General features: G+C 38.5%; 2 protein-coding genes across 2 annotated transcripts in view; both read left to right on the top strand.

Annotated features, from left to right (window-relative positions):
• Positions 1 to 24,919, top strand: part of PRSS23 (serine protease 23) — an 898,595-nt gene that overhangs the window by 227,574 nt on the left and 646,102 nt on the right. The gene's annotated exons all lie outside the window — the stretch shown is intronic.
• Positions 1 to 24,919, top strand: part of TMEM135 (transmembrane protein 135) — a 176,932-nt gene that overhangs the window by 108,150 nt on the left and 43,863 nt on the right. The window contains exon 6 of the mRNA XM_049823474.1: positions 6,918 to 6,964. Within this exon, the coding sequence (XP_049679431.1) occupies positions 6,918 to 6,964 (47 nt within the window). The remainder of the gene's footprint in view (positions 1 to 6,917; positions 6,965 to 24,919) is intronic.

The raw sequence follows: 24,919 nt of genomic DNA, 5'->3' as shown, positions 1-24,919 counted from the left end.
ATAAAGACAGTTCATTGATTAGGATGCTACCAGTTATGTAATGTGCGGGTAGAAAAGAGGTATTTCGTGCACATTTGTTTCCTTGATCATGGAGTACAAGACCATTATATTAATCTGCATGTCTAGTTCCATTATTTTAATTTTTTTTAATAGAAGGGAGCTTGCTTAAGAGATAATCTTAGTAATAAGAGCTGTAGAAAGCTTTTTTTTATTGGAGCAGTAACATGTCTTGAAATAAAATTCAGGAACCACAAGCAACAGTTGACAAATTTCTATGATTGCACCAATATATAATTATAGTGCTGTTTGTGTAGGCTCTGTGGATTTAGGATTAAAGCTAGGGAGTTTTTTATTAGACCAATTCATAAGTATGGAAAAACCCAGAATGGCTTTTCGGTACAAAAAATCCTTCCTCATGTCTGAAGTAGGAGTAAATCTGAAGGACGGGTTGTGTACTCAAAAATCCGATGGAGCATCTTCCTTCATCCCTGGTAATGTTAGCTGATATAATAGAAGGTATTACAACTACCATACTACTATTCAACTAGGTGTATAAAATGAAAGAGTGTTTGTAACCTCTGTCAGCAGAGACAGCAGTAAGCTCTTCTGTGGATAAATGGCTTGTTTTCAGGATTAAAAAAAATTGTGTGAACTATTTCCTCAAAATGCTTGTAAAACTGAAAATCTGTATTAAAAAGTAGTTATTGGAGAAAGCAAGCACATTTTAGTATTAAATCCTTGTTACTATAACCATGCTTGTAGAAATATTAATTAGTGATTGATTTAAAAATTCTAGAATCCCAGAATGGTTTGCGTTGGGAGGGACCCTAAAGATCATCTAGATCCAACCCCCCTGCCATGGGCAGGGACACCTTCCCCTAGACCAGGTTGCTCCAAGCCCCATCCAACCTGGCCTTGGACACTGCCAGGGATGGGGCATCAACCTGTTCCAGTGCCCCACCACCCTCACAGTGAAGAACTTCTTCCTTACATCTAATCTAAATCTATCCTCTCTCAATGTAAAGCCATTACCCCTTGTCCTATCCCTACATGCCCTTGTAAAAAGTCCCTCCCCATCGTTCCTGTAGGTCCCCTTTAGGTACTGGGAGGCTGCTATAAGGTCTCCCTGGAGCCTTCTCTTCTCCAGGCTGAACAACCCCAGCTCTCTCAGCCTGTCCCCACAGGAGAGGTGCTCCAGCCCCCTGATCATCTTCATTGCCCTGCTCTGGACCCGCTCGTGCAGGTCCATGTCCTTCTTAATTTGGGGGCCCCAGATCTGAACACAGTACTCCAGGTGGGGTCTCATGAGAGCAGAGTATAATAGTATATGTAATAGTATTGTAATAATAATAATGTATGTATAATAGTAAGTCCACTTTCTCTTTTTTGTAACTTTTGGAAGAAATTGGCTCAAGTAATAATTATTGGAGTGACTTCTTTTATCTGGGTTTCTAATTTTCCATTATTTTTTACCAATAAAATTTTCGTCAGGCAGACCTTAGCTGACAGTTCTTTTTTTTTTTTTTTTTTTTTTTTTTTTGTAGCACACAGCCTTCAGGACCTAGGAGTAGTACCTTTATTTTTTTCATCATCAAGTGTAGATATAGCTCTCACATAGGTTGCAAAGTGGTTGATCAAGAAGGTGATGGTTTTCAGGCTTCTTGAATAAATATGCTTGAAGTCAAGTGTTGATGTGTCAGTGGTTGAAACAGCCTGAGCTCTTCTGTGAGCTGGGTTTAACACTATCCAGTGTTGAACTGTAGCTCTGACACTCTAAATGCTTCTAGCAGCTGATATCCCTGATCTGTCCCTTTTCCCTCCTCCTGTCTCATTTACATAGATTAAGTGTAGCTTCAGTGTTTTTTTCTTTTTGATTACAAGGTCTGTGTTATTTTATCCTAGACTTCAGCCGTGCTCCTATTCTGGCTGTATGGGAGATCCAGCAGCCTCCAATCAGAGACTTTTTTACCCCAGGAAATCTGACTATAATGAAAATGCTTAAGGAGAATACACATAACCTTAGGATTAGGTAATATGCACGAAAAGTCTGAATACATGAGGCTCAAGAGTAGTTTTAATAGTTTTGTCAGTGTTATTTTTCCTTCCTCTGGTCCAAGATTTCTGTCTGGCTGTGAGGGCAAGTCATTTGTGAGCTGCTGCTGCTGGTGTTACTGGGGCTGCTGGTAACTGCTTTCAGCCAGAGCTTTTTGTTTTGTGCTTAGAGCTGGGAACTGCTGAATGTTGCTTCGTGATGCTGTTTATATGAGGACTAAGCTTTCTCGGGGAAAAAGAAAAAAAAAAAGGCTTTCTCAGCCAACAGAGATCTGGAAAAAAGTACTTAAGTTTTGTCAGCAACTTTTCTCCTTTTTTATTAAGGTTTAGTATAGTACAGTAAAGTAGAATATGATCAATTAAATTACAGTGTGTGCTTTATACACCAAATACGCTAACCTTTCCTGGAGCATAGGTTTTTTTCCTTGTAACCTATGTGCATCTTTTTAAAAATGTTAAAATATTTAGGGCGTATCATTCTCATTAGAAACATGTAGGTTGTCTGCTTGTTGTATCTGTTTCTGCAGCTGGAAAGTTTCAAGGTCTGTGTGTTGCCAAGCATAATTTGTTGACCTTGTATTGTAAATCAAAAAGTGACAGACTGTGCAAGAAAAATCCAAAATGAGACTTCCTGCCCACTAGATTATGAGGCTTAAATTCACTCAATATTTAGAATTATATTTCTGTAGGCCTTAGTATTTTTTCTCTCTTTTAGTATAGTTGCTTTTAAGTTTAAAATGCAATGCATATTGTACTGAGGATGCTACAAAAAAATTCTATAGAATGGGGAAAAGTTGAAAAAAAGGCTTGTTTTGAAAGTAGCTTGATTTTGGAGCATGATGGCCATTTGCCTTCTGTTTCTTTGTGCTATGATAAGAAGACAATCACTGGGCTTGCCACGTTGGGCTGTGCATTTAATGTAAAACGGTCTGGTTTAACTGCACATCTTGCTGTCCTTCAGTCGTGTGTGGGAGAGACAGTGTCAAACATGCCCAGAGCATTTCTAGGAGACGTTTGCCTTTACTGATCTTAAACGCCTCTGATAAAGGAGATTCCACAGTCTCACAGGCAGCTCTCTCCCTATAGAGAGAGCTCTTCCTAATGTTTAACCTATGTTGTCTTCATTGTAGATTTAGCTTTGTCTTCTTCCTTCTGTACTCGATGAGACAGATTTGTCAATATGTGATAATTATATGAAAATAGTTGTCATGTTTGTCACTAGCTACCTTTTTTTTAGTTAAAGCAGTTTCTCACCAGCTGTACACTACATGCCTGTTATTTTCATTGTGCTTTTCTGGATTGTCTTGTTTTGTCTATGCTTTTCTTTAACAGTAGTGCCCAAAGCTTTATGTTGGGGTGTTGCTAGCACCAGATCATTAGAGTAATATGCTGCTGTGTCTTGCCTCCTCTGCTTCTAAAAGAGTCTGTAATATTTTACGGCGCTTTCTGCAGCATTGCATTGCTGGGGCTTATTTATTTGTGATCTGTGGAATTGGTTATACTCTTGTACTGCCTACACAGTTGTTTCTTGTCTTGGTTTTTGCATGTGTGATTTCTCCTGCCAGCTACTTCATGTTTCTATTTGTTGAATTTCATCTTGTTGACTTTGGGCAATTCAATCTCTTTGCATAATTTACCTGGCCTCTAAAGGGTTTTGTGAATCTGTGACATAATCTCTGTTCCATCGTTCAAATCATTACCGAAGAGGAAAGCAAAACCTCTTTGGTGACCTCAGTTAGAATGCCTTTTAGTTTGATAATGAAGTGCTAACTATTAGAGTTTTCTCCTGTAGTGTTCTTGAGGAGCTCTGTGCCCACTTACTTAATTAACATATGGAACTGCCACGAAGGTGCATTAAAGTTCAGGTAAATGACACCTGCTCTTTTCCTTAAAACATCTGTCAAAGAAAAGTACAACAGATTTAGTCGTTTATTGTGTTGGTTGTTTCTTCTTGTCTTGTTATCTAGATGTTTATAAACTAGCTGTTTCAAATAATTTATTCTAATATAGTTGTGGATACTGGAAGTGGCCTGGTTGACCATCCAATATTCCCTGAACTTCTCATTTACAAAAATTGTGTCAGTTTCATCTTTTCCACCTGGCCAAGGTCTTCCACGTCTTATTTTCTTCAAAGAATATTTTTAAGTTCTAGAAGACATCTGATAATTATAAAAGTTGATTAAGCAAGGTTGCCCAGCTTTTGCCTAATGGAATACAGATGATAGACAAATTGATGGTAGGTGGATTGAAACCTGGCTGGGCTGAACTGACAGACTCAAAGCACAAACAAAGTCCAGCGGGAGGCCAGTTAGTAGTGGTGGACCCCAGGAGTCCATGCTGTGGTCAGCAGCATCTTCGTTAATGACCTGGATGAGCAGACAGGAGGCTGCACCCTCAGCAGGTTTGTAGATGATAGAAAACTGGGAGGAGTTGTTGCTGCACCCGGTGGTCGTGCTGCCGTCCAGAGGGACCTCAACAGGGTGGAGAAATGGGCCAGCGGGAACCTCGTGAGCTTCAACAAGGGGAAGTGCCAAGTCCTGCCCCTGGGGAGGAATAACCCCAGGCACCGGTATATACTGGGGGCACCTGGAAAGCAGCTTTGCAGAAAAGAACTTGGGGGTCCTGGTGGACACCAAGCTGAACATGAGCCAGCACAGTGCCCTTCCAGCAAAGGAGACCACCAGCCTCATGGGCTGCATTACAAGAAGCATTGCCAGCAGGTCGAGGGAGGTCATCCTTCCCCTCTACTCAGAGCTGGTAAGACACATCTGTAGTGTTGTGTCCAGAGCTGGGTTTCCCAGTATGAGACAGATGTGGACATACTGGAGTGAGGGCCATGAAGACGTTAAAGGGCTTGGAGCATCTCTCGTACAAAGAGAGGCTGTGAGAGCTGGGGTGCCTTAATCTGGAGAAGAACGCTCCGAGGGAATCTTAATGATTTGTATAAATACTTGTTAGGTTGTTATCAAACTTACTAAAAAAAAAAAACAACAAAACCCCAAAAAAGTAAAAAAAGAAATAAAAGAAAAAAGGTCAAGAAAAAGAGACTCTTTAGTGAAGTGAGTGTTTTTAATATTGAAAGACATACTCTTCCCCTGGCCCAAAAATTGGTTCTTTGCCATTTCTCACTTATTTCATTGCTCGGGCTGTCAAGGCTTCTTGTCCCTTCTGTGTCCCAGAAATGGCATCCAGAGAATTGATGATTGTTGTTTGAATGATTAAATATGGTTTGAGCTTTGGAGGGTTAGGGCAGATCTTTTTAAGTAAACTCAGGTTTAAATGTAAGTCTGCTTGTGCTGCTAGTTTGAACTGAAATATATCATTGTCCTCACTTTGCCCTCATGATTTCATATAAAATTACTTCAGATGTTCACACTTTTAATGCAGAATAATAAAATACAATAGTACTGGTGAAGGAAAAGGAAAAAAAAATGGGTAGTTTACACAGCAAACATTATAATGTCTCGTGTGACCTAATTTTAAGTCACATGCCAGAGGACTTAGAAAAGGGAAATAGTCTCATTGTAAGATTTTTTTTCTCTGAAAGTCATTGTAAACTTTCCTATTTAAATTTTTATCACACTTTCTGATCTGTATCAACACGCAGCAGCCTACTGTTCTATGTGTTTATAACCTTCAAATATGCACTACTGCCAGCATTTCCATTTCTTTTCACTTAAGCTATCTGTATCCTATCATGATCAAGACTTTGTCAACCCTTGAGAATAAGTGCAAGTGTTTTCTAAAACAGTTGCAATTTTTCTGTAAGGTTTTTCCCTCCAGAACAGTGGTATGAATACGGGCCAGTATATCTAGAACAAAATTTTCTCACTCTTAATCTGCGTCTGCCAAAGATGGAGTGGATTAAGGCAGGTTATGAATTTAAAGCATGGTGTAGTTGTTTCTGAAACAGCCGTATGTACAAGCAGTGCTACAGTCAAGGTACGACGGCTTGTTGGCATCTCGAGGAGGACGGCTTCATCCTTCCTCCCCTTCTCTGCTCCTGGCACGGCGGTCCCCGCCTTCCCTTTCGCCTGTGCCTGCTCTGGTGCTTTTATACCCTTCCAGTGATCTCCTTATCTCACCAAGTTGGCAGAAAACTCTCCAAAGGTTTGATTTATGCTTTTTTTCCTCCTTGAGTTTGTTTTCTTCAGCGTTTGTGAGCCACTGTGCAGGTGGGAAGGAGGAGGCAGGAGCCCAGAGCCCCAGCAGAGGGGACAGGAGAAAGAAGTAGGATGTTCCCCTCGCAGTGCTGGAGAGCTGCTAAGTTTGCTCACTGACTCGTGTATGATCACGTTGATGATCTAGAGCAAGATGGGATTACTCAAAGTGAGTTTAATGCTAAGGTGTTACTACTAGAAAGGATACTCTCATTTGGGAATAGAATTATCTACTCTCAAACTTGCTGGGAAGCAGTTAAGCAGAAGCAACTGTCTGTACAGACTTCTTAAATGTGCTGCCTTTTAAACTGAAGCTAGCACTATGATATTTGAATAAATCACAAAAGCAAAGAGACAAAATATAATGTTTAAATTTCTGTTCTCTTACTTTGTTGTTTTCATTCTATTGTTTTGTTATTATTTTGTATTAATGCCACTATTCTAAGTGGCATCATTTGCTGTGTCTGTTGTCCTACTACCCTGGTTTAGATTTCATATTTTTTTTTAACTTTGACAGGAATGGCTCAAAGTCCACTAGAAACAAGAGAATCCTTTTTGGTGGATTCAGACAAGATTTCATTCTGGCCCATCAAGCGTATAAATAAAGTGTAACTTTTATAGTAACGGTCGTAAAAGCTTTATGATCCAGAACACGCAGTAGTAGTGTGATGTTTTATGTAATAACACTCTTTCTCCTTCTTGTAGGTCCTTTTGTTCTGCATCACAGCTGCTCTGTTCATGTTCTTTTTCAGGTATGTTGCTAGTTTATCTATGTATGTTTGTAAAGATTGCTTTAAACAGCATTTCTAAGAGCTTACTTGATTTTTGGTATTCATCTGAAAACTTGTGCATTCTCGACTCAGGCTTTCTGAGTCGAGTAGAGTGCTTCCAGGGCATTAAAACCCCAGTGCTGTGAGTGTAATTGGGCTAAAAAAGGAAACGCTGGGTTAAATGTTTTAAATCTTCTGGAGGTTATACTGATTACTTAAGGAGCCTCCTCTCATCTCCTAATTAAGACCCTGGAGATCTAACATTACATAGTATGAAAACAGCTGAAATGCTGCTTTTCATATATGTTCTTAAATAGCTTATGGCAGGGAAGATAACATTTTTTTCTTGTAGTGAAAATAGAGGAGAACAGGAAAATGAGGTTTTACAGTCTTAAATAATATCAAATATTTGACATGCGTGCAGGTGTAACTACCTTCTTTTTATTTTAGAGTAAACTAGTTTCACATACATTTTCACAAGTTATTAGTTGTATTCCTTTTTTAAAACATATGGTAGTGAGGTCGGATGAGACACTCATTTTAATAACTTTTTTCTCTCTTGGTTTGCAAGATACATGTAGTAAGTCATTTACCTTGTCATTGTTTCCCTTTTAAATAGCAGGCCTCTCAAATTTTCTTTATTTTATCTCAAGCTGAAAAGTTACTTGCTAAAGTAACCTTTGACTACAGCCCTTTGACAGAATTTTCTGTGGCATGTAGCTGTCTATGATTCTTCAAGCCATATGATCCCCTGGTAAAAGCAAAACTGGAAGCTGCAGCTTGTTTTTTTGGAATTCCATTACTTATTATGTACGGTTATTGCCCAAGAACAGTCTGTGGATAGGAGAGAGCTGTTAATTTAAAGAATTCAAAGAAGCATTCCTCCTTTCATTTACCACCCATGAAGACCCTTGCATTGGCAGTCTTCTCCTTGTTTTATTTTCTTCTACTTCCCATAGTCATGGCGTAACAGCCTGGGAGAATTTGACTTGTAAGGTTGAAGTTGGACACCCGTCTGTTTGTTAATTAAACCAACTCAAAACACTGAAATGCTGGTGGAAGCTATAAATGTTGTATGGTTTTGGAGGAAGCTAGTTATCTCCTGTCTATGTCTTTGGTAATGAACCAGTGTTTTAGAGACAACCTGGAAATTAAATGAGAACTGACCAGAGCCCAGGGTATTTGGTGAATTCCTCCCTGACCTGACACAGCAATACCAGCAGTTGAAAGGGCTACAAACCACTTTCTGTTCTAAAATTAGTCCCTCCATGCCAGGGTTGATGGATATGCTGTTGAGCAGTCATGAGCAAAATTTAACTCCTTTGTCTTTGGTGTTGTAACAGAGGAAATAAAATAGAAGATTAGGTAGTTATAGGTCCATTAGTTTCATTTTCAGGGAAAAAAAAACCCATCTGTTTGTAAACAAAAAAAATGGTAAGGCAAAGTAGATTTATCAAAAATAATTAGCAGAGACCAGTTTTGGGGATTTTTTTTTTTTTTTTCCCTTTCTCAGTGTAATCGGTATTGTGACTAGAACTTCTTCACAGTGGTTCATGTGGTACTTTCCTAAAAAAAACAGATAGAGCTGGTCTGGGGGAAAATACCTCTGGGTGTGTACAGAACCCTCCGGACAGTAGGTGGACAGAGTTGTTGGCAGAGGTTGGCTGTCAGACAGAGGATGCCTTGACTGTGTTGACAAGCACCTACTCAGGTCCTCTGTTGTTTAATATTTTTATATTTAAATAATGACAAGGATAACAGTGAAAATGCTAATCACACGTGTAGATAAGACTGCTGGGTGGGAACTGCAGTTACTTTGCAGAACAGACTTGGAACTCGAATAAACGCAAACTGGAGATGCGATCTGAGAAACAGTAAAGCTGTTTAGTAACGACAAGGTTGGGGTAATATACTTATAGCTGTAGGGAATCAAATGGTTAAGGAGCAGTTCACTGAAAAAAGACCCAACAGTAGCTGTTGCACACTGGTAGCTAAGTGTAAGTCAACAATTTCACATTCCTGTAACAAGGGAAACACTGTAATGGGAGGTACAGAGTTTTTGAAATGTATAAAGTTGTCTTTTTGTTGCACTTAAAGTTTAAGAAGTTCTTGGTGCATTTTTGTGTCCTTTTTGATTGTTACATGCCAAGAAGAATATGGAAGAGTCAGAGAAACCGCGGAGAGTGATCTGGAGTTTGGAAAACATGGCTTATTTAAAAGGATGGATTGTGTTTACTTAAAAAAAAAAAAAAAGGGTGGAATGACTGTCTTCATGTGTGTACAAGACTGCTGAAAAGAGGAAGAGAATAGACAGTCTGTTCTTGCTGGCTGTGATAGAAAGGATAAGAGATAACAGAGCAAGACATTTCTTCTTACAATAACAACTTGCAGCAGGGATAAGGTCGCTTAGATAGCGAGGAAGGAAATCTTAAGAAGGAAGCGGTGCATGCCAGCATGGCTTAGGGTGATCTTTGCTGAACCTAGGAGATGAAAAGTTATTTGAGTTGGATTGTTCAGAACTGTTTCCTTCGTGGAGGAATTAAGATATATTCTATACATGACATGGCTTTCAGGATGTCTTTCAGGTTGCCATGTTAATAACAGCCTGTTAAGTTGGCTTGCTGAGTGTTGCTTCTGAAAGGCAAGCGCTCTGGTTGATAGTTATCCGCTAAAAGAGAACAAAATCAATATGGCACGTAATTGTAATATTATCATATCTCTCCCTTGACGTGGGTATTTTCCTACCAGCACTAGTAGGAAATACTTTTCTAATAGGTGTATGAATCTTGATCTATGGAAGTATGAGCAAGTTCTCAATTTATTGGAATATTTCCTTTTCTAGTATAATGAATTTTCTCAGTATCTTTTTATAATGTCAATCTTGAGTTATTTTCAAAACAAATGATGTAACGGTCCTTTGGCCAGGCAGTTACGATGTGCTGATGCTTCTCTCTGCCAACACTTACACATCTGATTTCTGCCTCCAAAGCAGCAGAAAGGCTCAGAAGCCTGTGTAATGGATCTGGGGAGTTTATTATTAAAAACATGGAAGTATTCAGATAATCTTCCTTTCATGTGGTATAGAAAGGGTTTATCCAATTGTAAAATGAATGCCTTTACTCTCTGTTGGAAGGCTTTGTCCGCACATCGTGTTGACTTGCTACCCCTGATCCTCCTAGCCCATCCCTATGGCAGATGTTTCACACTAGTTGAAAACTTCACCCACTAGCCTTGATATTTATCACTGGAGTTTTCCCAAAAGTCTGTTGGACTGTTCAAACGTTATTGCATCTACTACAGGACAACAAGAAAAAGAAGGTGCTAAATCTCAAGAGTTAAGAAGTGAGGTTACAGAACTGAAATGGTAGAAGAAAACCCAGGAATAATTACTCCAGAATAAATAAAATGAGAAGGGAGTCAGAACGAAAGGTAAATTCAGAAGAGCAATGTAGAAAGGAAGACAGCAGGAAGAGGGAAGGAGAGAGTTGACCAAAGAGGGAAAAAACTAAGATTTTGTCAGCAGACAGGACAAAAAATAGAAGAATACACTAGGAAAAAAAGCAGCTGAAATGCAGATGATAGGTTTACAAGCAAGAAAGTTATATTTACAGACAGAGGATGCATATTTTAGTGTAGTATTTTTTTTCTTTCTTCTCTTCCATCCTCCTTTTCTGTTACTTTTCTCCTAACTTGTACCTCCATTTTTTCGCAAAATGCTTCTGCTCAACTCCACTGGAAGTGATGAAAACACGCGTCACTCATTTCTGGATAGTTGTAGTATACAGTAACTTGTATAGTGCAATATGTCACGTATTTAGTGCATATGCATAGGTAATCACAGTTGAAACGGGATTCTTTCCCCTTCTACCCATTTTTTCCTAATAAACTTACGTACAGAAGTGTATCTGGGGAGAAGAACATTCCCATATCTTTAGGAATTAATTTTCAGGTGACATTGAACTTCACCAGGACTTAATACTTACCGCTTACTCAAAAAAAGTAATTTGTGATGTCATATGATGTCATGTATGATTTGTTTTAAAATGCACCGTTTTTAAAGTGTCCCGTAACAAAAGCACAGTTTTCTTTAATGCTTCTCTTTAAAAAAAAAAAAAAAAAAATTGCATGGAATTAAGGTTGTGGGTAGAAAGGTTTTGATTATACCATGATTTCATGTCATCTTATTTCAGTTCAAATACTTCATGGTACTGGCTGTCCAGAATACCATTCTGCAATTATTGAATAGAATAAAACAAACAAGCAGGAGGAATCCTATAATGTGTAAAATAAATATTTGTAGAATTTAGCAGCAGTTTTATTTTGAATATTACACTGGTGTTTTTTTGGAAGGGTGATGCAATGGCTGTGCTTTTATACATATTTGAAGAAATCCACATAATAGAAAACTTGCAATCTCTGCACAATAAATGAACACCTACATATAAATCCTATCCACATAAACTTAGAAAATCCAGCAATTTGGGTGAGTATGTGTTGGCAGACTACAGCGCTGGTTGCTATAGTAGTTAATCCTTAGACTATATACTACCAGTTTATAATAGGCACATGTTAATTCATCTGCTCTCAACCCTAGAAAGGAAAGCTCCATGTATGAGCTGAAACCAGCTATTATGGGAAGTTGGATGTTTTTGATGATTGATTGATCATAAGTTGAGGATGAAGTCTGTCTTCTATGGAGATAAATGTTAAAATGTTATTTTCTGAAACAATAATTTCAGACAATCAGAAGTTATTGCTGTGATGTCAAAAGCAGAACATGGTGTTTTTCATAACTCGGAGTTTGCGTACCTCACAACAGAAAGCTCCTGATCTCTTAATGTCATTTATATATTGCATATTGATTGAAAATGGATAATGAAAAATACAATGAAAAGAGCATCTAAGAAGTGCAGTTGCAATGTCATACACTGCCATTAAGATGGAATACTGAAACTCGTGTAAAGTCACTGAAAAACTTTAAGAAAGGACCTTTTGTTCGCAGAGCCCTTTATCTCATTAATGAAATTCTAGCCTCCCAAATTACAGCTATTTATTCTTCTTTCCCCATGAAACACATATCCTATAATTTATTCAGTATTTTTGACATGATATTTCAAAGTGCCTTTATTTTCTTTTAAAAATGTGTGGTACCAGTGCTGTGTCAGTCTCTCGTTTAATCACCTAAGCTCCCTTTTGTACAGAAGCAACGACTTGAAAGATATTTTTGCCTTCTAATTCTACTCTCTTTTTTTACTGTAGAATAAGCAAGATTAACAATTGGTGTTGTTATTATATGGATTTAATTTCAAATAATCTTCCCCTTTCTTATAAAGATTATTTTGAAGTCTTTTATATTTGCTGTAGAATTATAGGAGTACATTAAAAGTCCTCTGCTATTAAATTATTAGGTAATAAATCAGAAGAAAAAAGCAGATGAGAATTTTTTTCTGTGTTAATATATGTTTTTTACTGTCCTTATATAAACATCTCAAAGTTAGTGGTTCAAAGCATTGTTTTGGTAACTGTCATGAAACTTGATTTCTGAGGTATTTTGGATGACCTGGTGAGTAGATGAAAACATTCACTCTGGTAAGTAATGCTATAAATATCAGTTTGTTTTATTTAGTGTGAGCAAAAGTAAAACATGGTATCACAGGAGGGGGCTGCAGATGAGAAGATAACCTTATAGGTTAACTCTGACACTTCTCTGGCAGAGCACTGGGGTTGGAATTGCATGGGCTTAGTTCAAATCCAAATATGAGTAGAAAGGTGAGATAATCGATCCTTTCTTTATATACCAATAGAATAAAAGGTGAAAAAGTATTTTTACTTCTTTATTTTCATGAAGCAGTTTTTTTTTTCTCTCTGATACTCTTTCACCAGACTTCCACTGCATTTCACTGTTTCTTTATGAAAAATATGAAAAAAATACCTTGTACTCTGCAAAAAAGGAAGGGGATCTATATATATATAAAAGTATATATTTAAGTATTGATCTTTCTGGGTTATTACCAAAGTCTGTGGATGGGAATGACAGGAGAAAGACATCATAGAATGAATTCTTTTCTACATGGAAAAACTATGTCAAATATTTGAAAGCCTCCTTCTGAATGCTAAATGAAATTATTTTAATTTGTACAGTAATATAATGTACGAAACTACAGTAAACTTTGTAATCTCTTTAGATCCTTGTCAAGAGTAAAAAAGAGAAAGCATTTATACATCCGATGTGTCCTAGAGATGCATCTCATGAACAGCGAAGGCAATTTAAATTTGCCGTTCTTTTATCTTTCAAAAAATACACGACCATGTTATCATTGACTTGTTACTGAATTCCACATGCATTTTTGGTAATATTCACCTGATGTATGTCATATTTTTTGCCAATTTGGGAATAGTAAAGTATTCCTTTAAATTAGGCATCTGTCAAAAAATGTTCAGTTTAATAAGGTTTTTTCCTGGTGCCGTATAAATTTTCTTGAGAAAGTATGTGTTAACAGCATAGTGAGTTTAGGGATTAGAGTGTAACATTTAATACTCGTGTTTACCTTCTGAATATATATGTTGGTGATACAGAAATGTTACTAAAGCAGACTTATTTTAGTCTTAAGATAACAGGAGTTACCCGACTACTTTCCTGAAAATACCCCGAGAGAAGACTTTTGACATTTTGGTGATGATTGTTAATCGCTCGGTGCCTGTCGTATTTACAGTTCCTTCTGAGGAAATGCATGGCGCATCAGTCTATATTGCTGGCACTCGTTATTTTACTGCCAGCCATTGGTGGCTGCCGTGCCAAGCCAAGCAACGTCGGGCGGTCCGTGCGTCTCCGCTAAGAGGTTATAGAGCGCGCGTCTGTACGCGTCACGGAGAGCAAAACCAAGCCTCGGCATCTATACTGTAAGATTCAGGTGTTGAAAGGGATAAGCATAAACATCTTTACGATACCTCAAACACTCCTTTAGATAGCGAATTTTAGGAGGAGAGAAGCATCTCTTAAAAATCAGAGCAACTGTTACCTGGTGCTGAGCCGTGCCGGTGCCCAGTGCCGGTCTCTGCCTCCCCCCATCCCAGCCGGCAGCTCCGCAGTCTCTCCTGAAAAGCAGGCAAGAGAAGAGGAAAGGTGAGATAGAGTTTACAACGGCCAGCAGCGTTGTTATCGGCGAAGACGGGCGATTTGTGTCGTTTTTCCCCACGTCGCGGTGGGAGCCGAGGGGAGGGAAGGGGCTGGGAGGAGGATCTGGCTGGGCGCTGCGTGCGGCGGGGAGAGGGATGCTCCTCTCCTTTCCCAGAAGAAAACGTTTCAGAACGGCTTCTTCTGGGAATCCCTCTCACTCCGTTGACTCTGGGTACTCTTGAGGATGGCTGGTGGGCTACGCAGAGCGCCAAAACTGGCCGCTTCTCCTTTACCAGCTCTTGTTATCAGATGCGCTGCTTGACCAGAGGAGAAGAGAGAAGGGCGAGGAGGGGGCACGGGACAGTGTCAGCAGTGACGGAGTAAGAGGCCAAGCAGGACAGGGTTTCCACCGGCCATGAACCAGCTGTAACTAAAGGAGCAGGAGAACATGGGTGGTTGCATTATTAGGGCTGTAGGGCGGCTTTGTGTCTTTGGTTTACTAAAGCTCTTCATAGAGCCTGCGTACTTAAAAGCATATTGGATCATCCTAGTACCCGATTTACGAGTCACCACGTCACTTTTTCCTTTTTTTTAATGCCTCTTGATCTAATAGAGAAACATTATATGCTCTTGCAGCACTCCGTCTTCAACTCTGTTTTCATATACTTAAGCATTATCTAAACCTTATTATGCTCAAATGATAGCCCAGAATAAAGGTGATCATTGTCCTTTTGGCTTTTTTTTAAAAGGATGGATACTGCCTGGAATCCTTTGAACCACCTTTCTTGTTAAAGGAGGTTTTCCAGTCCCAGTTCATACTATTTTTCATTTTGTCTTTCAAGTTGAAAAGGTGATAGTGATTGAAATGAGTAAGCGGGTATTTTATTGTTGTATTATACTCTTGTCTTCAAACTACCTCTGTTCTTGAAGGTATAAGCTATGGTTAGATTAGGTCCAAATGAGGAATATTAACTGTGTGGGCTGAAGTTGGCCTGGGTTTTGATTTTCCCCTGGTTAAATCACGCTGCTTCTGATCCTCCAGCATGCAGAAAGGCTGCAGAGTAGGCCTTCTTGGCTGTCAGCGAGTGAAGAAAACGCTGTTCTAGTTCCCATCTAATTCTAATTCCTAGCTCTTTTTGTGGTTGCAACTTTTCATATTGAGATATGCCAATATATCTGTTCCTTAGTGCTACACGCCAAAAGTCAGGAGGGTGCTCTTAAAGTGGGTGATATCTCTTTTGTTGGGCTTCGCTGCTTTTAAACAGAAACAAAACCACTTTTACACTAAACTCAGGTGGCTTGTTTCATTGTTTCCTGCGGATTAAGTAGTGCAAATGATTTTACGACTACATGGGAAGAAAGGAGTACCTTTTGATAAAAGTATCATATGTTTTCCATTGCCACTTTGCATGGTACACGTGGCAATTTGCATGCTATAAAAAAAACTGAAATAGGGGGTTTAGTACTGTGTACACACTATTAAAAATGTAACTAAATAGTCTACAGAAATAATTAATTTCTTTGGGAGTTAAAATGGAACACCAGTTATTGCAAATTATTCATTGCATTTGCTAAATCAGTAAGTTTACTCTTTTATAGAAAATACTAACTTTTGAATATAGTATGAAGAGATTAAATGTAATTTTCCATGTTTGGTCACTTTTAGACATATGGTACATAGGCTCCTGGAATTTATTTAAACCTTTCCAACAGTAAATCTTGTCCTCATTTTAACAGATTGCTTTACATGTAGTTGGATCCAGTTGCACAGCCTCCTCGAGAGAGGAAATGCGTTGCCTACAGACAAGGGGTGCAAGAATTATGGCTATACAATAGGGAGTATTTTTCCACCATTATCACTTTTCAGTGGAGATTCTTTTTCAGATATGTAACAGTGACTCAGTGAACCAGGAAGGTGTTTACCTGCAAGGTGATCTGGTGGTAACGGGAGAAGCTTTTGAGGGCTAAAATTTCAGGCGTCTCTGTCCAGAGCCATCCCCAAAGAAAGAAAAAGAGGGTCTCCTCCCCTTCTTCAGGTTTCGTCTGTCAATCACAAAGGGCTTTTGTCCTGCTAGCATATTGATGTGTCGGGGCTTTGGCTGTTTATCATCTTCCTGTCATCCTTAAATGCAAACTAAAAGAGGGGAAACAGCTTCTGGTTCTCAGGCTTTGAGAATAAACCGCTTGTGGCTGCTGGGGACCTCGGTGTCCCAGCCGCCCCGGGATGCCTTCTCCGGGGATGCGACTGCTGGCAGTGCCGCACGTCACCCCCGTGGCTCCCAGCTCCCGAGACTCTGGTCGGAACAAGGCTGATATTACAAGTCAGGTGATGAGGAAGCAATTGAGCTTCGCAGATTCGGTTTCTCTCTTTGATCCTGGCAGTAACGTGTCAGGGTCTGCGAGTGGAAGCACAGCGCAGACAAGGTTTCCGCCTGCTTTAGTCCTGGAGCTAAAAAGGTCCATTCACGGGGTGGAGGGATTGGATTTTATTCTTGCAGGATTTCAAAACTGTTAGATATATTTTGCCTGCGTTTATTGCCAAACATTACAGAAAGTTATTCTTTTCCTTCCTTATTTAAAATTATTTTTCTGTAAGATTTTTCTTATGTGCGTACTATATAGTAACAATTTGGCAGCCAGTTGACTTACCCTCTCACAGACATTTGAGGCACTTTGCATTTTACAGATGGAGTACTAAGGGAGAAGATTTAAGTAGCCTGCAGAAGGTCAGGTACAAAACCTGTGGTAGCGATGCCTTTGAGCCATAGAGTTCCAGTCCAGTTCTTAAATCACAAAGCTATCTCTTCTGCATTCCTGTTAGAGGACATAATTTAACTTTAAAAAGTGGGGCGTGGTACAGAATTGCTGTCAGAGAATTAAGGGTAGGGAGTCGTATATAAGCAGCTGTATAACAAGATAGAGTTTTAAGCCAAATAAACACTACCTCAATAGATGTATTCTTGATTTCTTTTTTATCAGCAGAACCGGATAGTTTTTATTATATTTTGGCTTTCTGAGAGAGCGGGAATGTGAATTTCAATTTCCTAATAGCTCTTTTCTTTTAAACCAATTTTCAAAAGGGAGTGGGGGAAGAAAAAGTGCTGAACAACAAGCAGACTGCAACCATAAAAGTTTCTTTTTTACTTTTTGTTGTGACTTTATGCAATATTTTCCTGAGGAACTTTAAATGTCAATTAGGATGTAAGAGATGTACTTTTGTAATATGGTGAAAGTGAAGTTGATTTAATGCTTTTGTACTCTTATTTCTCTTGTTTTCTTTACTCTCTCAGCTCCTTGGCTTAATTTCTTCTTCCCAACTGTTTCCTGTCAGTTCTTCCTGTTTTTTTGCTGCTGCTCTATTAAAAATAGTTATCTTTTTTTTGCTGAGCTGAGGGACATGTCTGTGTAGTTGCTTATTTAATTTAGAAAACCAAAATCCTCCTGACATTAAAGAAAGAAAGAAGAGATCCCTTTGAGCAGCAGTTACGAAACTTTTAAGAATGATCTGTTTATTTACAAAATGCATCTAGGAAAGGAGAGTCACACCAAGAAATAAATCATAATTCTTAGAGGATGGATTAAATTTCAGAAATCCCTGCTTGTCATTTGCATGTTACCTGTGTTTATTTGATTGCTACAATCCTTTGCGGAGAAACTGAGCTGTAGTTCTTGCAGACATCATTGTGGTCATGAAATACAAGTCCTAAACTGGTAACTCACACTCATCACATGTTTCTGATTTGATAGCAGTCAGGGCAGAAAATCTTCATTTCATAAAAAGCAGAAAGCAATTGCATTTCATTAGAATCTGCATGGTTTAGTATGTATTTTTCAAATAAATAATCTTTCTGTTTATGTAAAGGATGCACACGATTAAATATTTTACATGTAACTACTGTGCAACTTGAATATATATTTGTAGTCTAAAGAGTGCAGTCAAAAATATGGCTTTTAACATACAACATTTATATTTCATTTTAGAAACAGGCATATTTTTAACTACAGGCATTGGAAATACTTGGAATTCTGTTCCTGTGAGCTAATTGCTGACTAGAATAGGAAAATAAGAGCTACTTTGTGGTTAGATGCTTGTGGTCTTTCTTTTGGCTTTTGGCCCTAAGATAAAATGTCAGGGAAAACACGCTAAAGGATAATGGTATCAATCAGTGTATCCTAGACATAATTTGAAGCCTGTCAAATGTCTGCTATTTTATAAACATTGAATTACATCGTTCTTCTTCATTCTACCTTCTGCTTATACATTATTTGGTTCGAAGAGTATAAATTATGTCATAGATGATTTTCACAGACACGCTTCAGTTCATAAAGTCTCAATTTCACAGAACAAGAAACTGCTGCGAAAACCCAGCTTCTTCTGTGAAACTGAGACTTTATGGGCCATTTCAAATATTCTGAAGAATGAGACATTCTTTATTCTCTTTCGTATGTTTGATATATTGACTAAAAACCATACCGAGGAAAGGTTTCTAGTCTTGTACTTTTAGCCTAAATAATCCTTGCCCCAAACTAACCTGATCTGATTAATGTAATAGCAAACTGTAATTCAGAATCTGACCCTGCTCTTACTAACATTAATATCAAACCATAGGTCTAATCATCAGGTGAAACTATGGTTCAAAAATTCAATGGCAAATTTTCAATGGATTTTTAAGAAACTTGAATTTCGCTTATTGTGTCAATAAGAGAATTGTAAAAGTAAATACTAAGGGAAGAAAAACCAGAAGAAACATTAAGTTAAAACAGTTATATTCATAGTTGAGATTTTGCTCTAAAGAGTAAGAATTAATGCATTTTAGGTTAAAATTTATGGTTTTTTTTTAAAGTAGGAAGAATACCTTAGGTAGTTTAAATAGTAATTTGCTGCTATGTCAGGATACTGTTGAGAGATTGGGTTTTTTCTGTATAAATTTGAATGAAAGTATAGTTAATTTTTTTCAATGAAACATTAAAGTAGTGTTTAGCCCAGGATCATGCAAATGCCAAAACATTCAGGGATGATTCCTCAAATACACTCTTTGAAGACACTTAGAAGAAACAAGGAGTTGAATAACAGTGTGCATAGTTATTGGTCAAGAATGAATTGTGTCAAGTCAATCTGGCTTCCTTCTGTGAAGATAAGAGGCTTCGTTGATTCAGAAGTAATAGAGGATATCATATATCTTCAGTAAGTCTTTAGACAGACTCTCATGTGACATTCTCATAAGCAAGGCCTCAAAGTACACTGTAGAAAAAAACTCCTACTTAAAACTGGATGAAAAAACGGAGTACTGAGTTTACTGTCAGAGTGGAAGTATTGTCTGGGGATAATTGGTTCCATCCGCAGATTTAATATCAACTCTTAAGCCATCATCCTGGTCATTAATACCTTTGTTGAACGATGAGACCCAACCAGGCCTCCAAGATGTCTGGTTTTATCCACAGATTTAATAAATATGTCATTCAAAACATTTTGGCAAATTGGAGAAATATTCCCAAAATATAGGATGCAGTTTGGTGGAAGGTTCTGCACTTTGGAAGAAAGAATTAACTGTACAGACGGAGAATTTGGAACCTCTTCCTAGGTCACAGCTCTTCATAGCAGGGCCTAGGAGTTAGATTACAACCTGAACAGGAGTCAAAGTATCGGGATGTGGAAAAATCAATTGTAATTGAGTATATAGATAAAAGTATAGCATGCAAAGCACGTGAAGTTACCATTGATGTCTCCTTAGTGTTGATAATGTCAGCTGGAGTAACAAAATCCAGTCTATATGTGGACAAACTGTGCAGAGCCCAGAGCAGAGTGAGAATGATCAGACATGTATAGGCCATATTCTCTGAGGAACTTGAAATTACTTGAAATGTTTTTTTTAGTCTAGAAAAAGTCTAGACCAATAATAGTCTTATCATGTATGCAGTATTTCTCTAATGAGGAAAAGAATAATGAATTCTCTCTTTGGTGAAAAGTAAAAGAAATAATAAACTAAAATTGAAGCAAGGTAGATGCAGGTTGATAATAATTATGTTAGAGAAACTTTCTAATATTAAGACTCGCTGAACAGTGGGATAGTTTGTTCACAGACAGGGAGATTCCAGCATTCCATTGTCCGTCATGGAAGATCAGGTTAGACACAAATGGTAGAGCTGCAGTCCTTGTTTTTGATGGAGAACGGACTACATGAATTTTCTTCTATTCCTACCTTCTGGAATTTTATGTGATTATTCTATATAACTTTTTGATATAAGTGGAAGTATAATTATGATTCTCTTTCTGAGGCTGCGTGTTGATTCTGAGCTCAGGAGGACTGCTCAGGTGGGCAGGCATTTGTGAGTGGAGGCTAAATGGGTGGTGTCAAACATATACATTTTGGTATTCGTATCAGATTTTTTAATATAATGAAGTTTCTGTTGCCTACAGGAATTGTTCCTGCATAAGGAGTAAACCATCACTCCTTAAAGAGAATCCACTAGAAGTGTTATGTTTTGTGTATGTCATCTAGGTGCCAGAGAACAGTAAATTGTATTTAGCGGTAGAATTTCTGAGGAAGGACTGCTAGCAAAATAAGTAATACGTCACTGAAGCAACAGAGATCGGTTATAAGAGGGAGGTGACGTGCCAAGGAGTAACTGAAACACCTTTGTGATTTAATGCAACATAAACATGCATGGTAGTAGTCACATACTGGGTCTCTAGTACTGCTTTTATGCATTTATTCTAGGAGTGCAAGGTCTCCTGTAGAAAGAAAAAGACATATGATTGTAGCCCAGACCTTTATTTAACAGCTGCTGCAGAAGGCTGTTTGAAATCTTTTCAATCTTGAAATCTCATCAGTTGTACAACAGAAATACCAATTAGCTTAAGGTTTTTCCAATTATTGATTTCCTGTTTTAGAATTTCTTTTCTCTTTCTATTGCTGCATGAAGAACTAAATAAATAGATAACAACTTATAGCACTTGAGGAAATACTAAATTAATAAAATGCTTGAAACCAGAACGTAGAAATAAATGGAAAAGCTTCTTTCTGGAATTCTGTTTCAAGTTTATTCTTTTAATTTTGTAAAGAATAGTTGATAAAACAAGGCAAAAAAGTGATTTGATTTGTCCCTGTCCTTTTCAAAAGTTAAGATTTAGACCCAGCTAAAAGGAATCACTGTTAGGTTTTCTGCATTTGTCACCTTCCAAAGCTGACTTAATGAAACAGGAATTTAACTCATCCTCTGGTGTCAATCTGTAATACACACTGACAGGTCACTGATAATTTCTTGCTGATACACCTCTTCTCATGGGTACAAACAAAGGGTAAGCCTTATGTTGAAAGCTCAACTTTCACATCTTTTAAGAAGTTTGGAGCATTATTTGTGGCTTCTGATAAGAGTGTGAAAGTTGTCACTGTACTGTAAGTGCTGTGAGTTGGTGACAAGGCAGCATCAGCTTGGGTTAAATCAGCACAACCCCCCCAAGCAGTACTAGTCTAACGAGTAATGTTATTAGAAATAATATAGGCTAGCATCCTACTGGAAATCCATTGATTTTGGCCATCATCAAAATTGTTCAGGGTGTGTCATGAAGTGCTTGAGTTTGTTTTAATAACTGATGAACATAAAGGGAAAGTGCAGGAATAAATTATTCAGGTTTCTTACCCGCTATCCATGCTTTTCTCTTGGCATGTATTAGAAACATTTGCTTACATTACATGTTTGATAAGCTGAAGTTGAAGATGTCATCATTTACAGTGGGTTTGCTGTCTGCGTATATGCTGTCGGTTGTCTTTGGGTATAGTGAGTTACCCAGCAGTTGTTATGATGACTTGCCGAAGCAGTCTGGTGATTTTTTGCTGCACTTTCACTCTCAGTCTCTCAGCACACCCTTACTTCAGACACATTTGATTCATAGACAGCTAATATTAATTGAAAAATGTAAAATACTAATTTTAAACCTCACGTTAAAATCTTATACTATGCATAATCCCATGCATTTCCCTCTTCTTAAAGTGCCCTTGCAATCAAATAGCATATCAGCGATTAATAAAAGTATGCTGAACATGCCACCTGGTACTCAGAATTATAGATAACACTGTGACTGATATGCACATTTGCACGCACATGCACCCGTTGAAAAGCAGTTATCTAGGTTTCAATGAAAGGCATTACAGAAAAATGCAGCGTTTCTCAGGAAGGGAAAAATGAATGTAAAATTAATTTTCTTTTGAGTATTCTTAAATGCAGTCTCATTAAGTAATGTAATTGAAGGTGAAAACGTCTGATCTTTCAGGGTTTTTTAAGAATTAATAGTAAATTCCTTTTTTTTTTTTTTTTTTTTCAATACCAGGTGTTGTAGTTCTACAATGACATTTCCTGAATTTTAAAGAACTTTTTACTTCTGTTATTCATTATGCTAAAAAAGGGCAAGGGAGGAAAAATAAGGACTGTTTTAAGTTTCTTTCTGATTAAAGTGTTCTTCATGCTAATTTGTTGGAATGATAGATAAGCACTTTTTTAGATTTTTTTGTTTCTAAGAACTATTCTAAGTGGAATATTACCTGAATTATTTTACCTGCTATATTAAAAGTAGTATTTTGGAATTGGGGTTTTAGTCTAATATAATCTCAAATGTTTTCTGATACGTGCATCTAACAAACATACAGAAATTGCTTAGCTTTCACTATCAAGTAAGCTGATAGTTGATGGTGAATGTGTTGGTGTCCCCCAGCTTGAGCAAGGCTCAGTGATGCAAAATATTCATTGTTTCCTTTGTATAATTGTATGATGAATATTTCTTAAATAACCCCCTATAAAATCTCAGGCGTACTCAGATATATACGGGGGGGGAAGCGCGTTTGCATCGTGTAAAATATTGTCTGTAATCAGATAATTGTTTCCTCTTTATACTAATGGCCAGAATTAAACGTGAAGCGGAGCTGTAAGGATCAAATGGAGCCTAAAACTTCGTTTGAGGAAAAACAAAGGGAAGGCAGGGCTGTAAGCTCAGTCTCTCCAGAGCCGGCGAGGTGGGAGGTGGGAAGCAGAGCTCCTCCGACCCTCGGACTTGGAGCAGCACCCGCCTGCGAAGAGGAGGTCAGGGCTGGTGGGAGCCCGGAGCTCCTGGTGCTCTGGAGGCTTTGGGAGTTACAGCTTCAGAAAAATGTCTGTAAACCTCATTAAGGAAATGTTCCGTTAGTCCCGAGCCTGCAAAATGCTGACGGTCTCTGCCATACGTGAAGGACGCGGGATGGGGGTTTTCTCTTGTGCGATGGCGGAGAGTTATTCGAGCTCTTCGAGTGTTGGCAGTTGTAGTTACTTCCATTGGTATGTGAGTTCTCTTTCTGTTTGCGTCTGACCCGCGTGAGCTTGGTTGAGGCAGAATTCAGCAAAAGTGCTCAAGGGTTGTCTGTGTCTCTTGCTACATATATTTTATTCAGCAATTAAGTCAAGCTTTTCTGAGGTCAAGGATCTTTAAGAGCAACATTGTCTGATACAGTTAATTTATGAACTATTTATCTCAAAAAAATTAAGACCCAAATTAAGACCTAGGAGATGATTTTTTAATTTTTTTTTCAAAATCAATTTTGTTTTAAACTTGCAAACAAAAATACGCAGCACCAATGTAACTGCACAACTTGAATAAAATTCGGTGTTTGAAGATTGAAAATCATCCAGCTGAGCACAGTGCAAACTAAATGCGTGTTCAAATTTTATATAGATTCTTCCAAGGTTATGAACATACATAGAAATTATTGTACTGGAACAGATCAATGATTCATCTTGTCCTGCTGAGAAGTGCTGGTGAAGCATGCCAAAATGTAAATCAAGGACTTGATCAGGATTTCAAGTCTGTCACGCAATGCTTAACCCAGCTGGAGAGCTGGCAACTGAGTACGAATCATGGGTGACTAACCTCCCCCCACCTCCATCATCCTCCACCCCAGGAGGTCTTGATCCTTCATCGAGTTAAAAAGTCTCGGTGCTAGAAGGTACTTTCAGAAAAATCCGTGATGGAGCAGTGGTCTTCTGGGTTGCACTTGGCTTGTGGCTTGCGCCGCAGGTCTTCTGTACCCCACCTGCCCTCCCCTGAACAGGGGAGGTAGCTCCTTGTCGTACCTCTGCGAAGTCCTGGAAGAGTAGGAATCTGATGGAAGATGGAAAAACGGTAGATTATATAGTTGCGGGGGGCGGGGACAACATGTGTCAAACTACTATTTTGTTAAATAAGGTCCTTGCATATTTCAGTTCTGCTAATTAACGAGCAGTTGCCCCTGTCCTTGGGAGAAAAATGCTTAAGTAGTGACCTCGGAACAGCCGAGAACTGCTCTTGCAGGGCGCAGCGCGTCTTGTGAAGCCGCAGACCAAACCCCATCGGTCGGCCATAGCTGCAAGAAATAGGAACGCTCTTCAGATGTGTAGCCAAGTCTGTCGTGATTGCAGTGAGGCCCCGTAATACGTAAACAAGTCTACATGTGGTTGGTCATGAGTATGAGTGACCCTCTCCTCTTGAAAAACTGATTAAGGTATCTTCAGTTCGATGTAGCGCCTAAAAAATGTGACAGGGAGCAGGTTGCCAAGTTGTCCATGATGTGTGGGTTGTGAATCCTATATTGGGGGATGGAAGAGAAGGAATTTCCCTTTCCTTCGTGGAAGCAATTGGGAGAAAACATTAATAATGTACGTGAAAGCCTGGCTGTTGTAGGTTGAGGAAATACAGAGGAAGCCACGTGGAAGTCGTCCTGCTGGGGGTCTGCTGGGCTACACTGGCTCTTTTGGGGCTGGGAAATTCTTCGATATTGAAGAAGTGAGTGTTGTCAGTGGGTGATGGTCTGAGTTCA

This window comes from Accipiter gentilis, chromosome 19 (genome assembly GCF_929443795.1).
Source record: "Accipiter gentilis chromosome 19, bAccGen1.1, whole genome shotgun sequence".
In the NCBI taxonomy this organism is placed as follows: Eukaryota; Metazoa; Chordata; class Aves; order Accipitriformes; family Accipitridae; genus Astur; species Astur gentilis.
The sequence above is the reverse complement of the archived record's forward strand: the minus strand, read 5'-3'. Positions and strand labels throughout refer to the sequence as shown.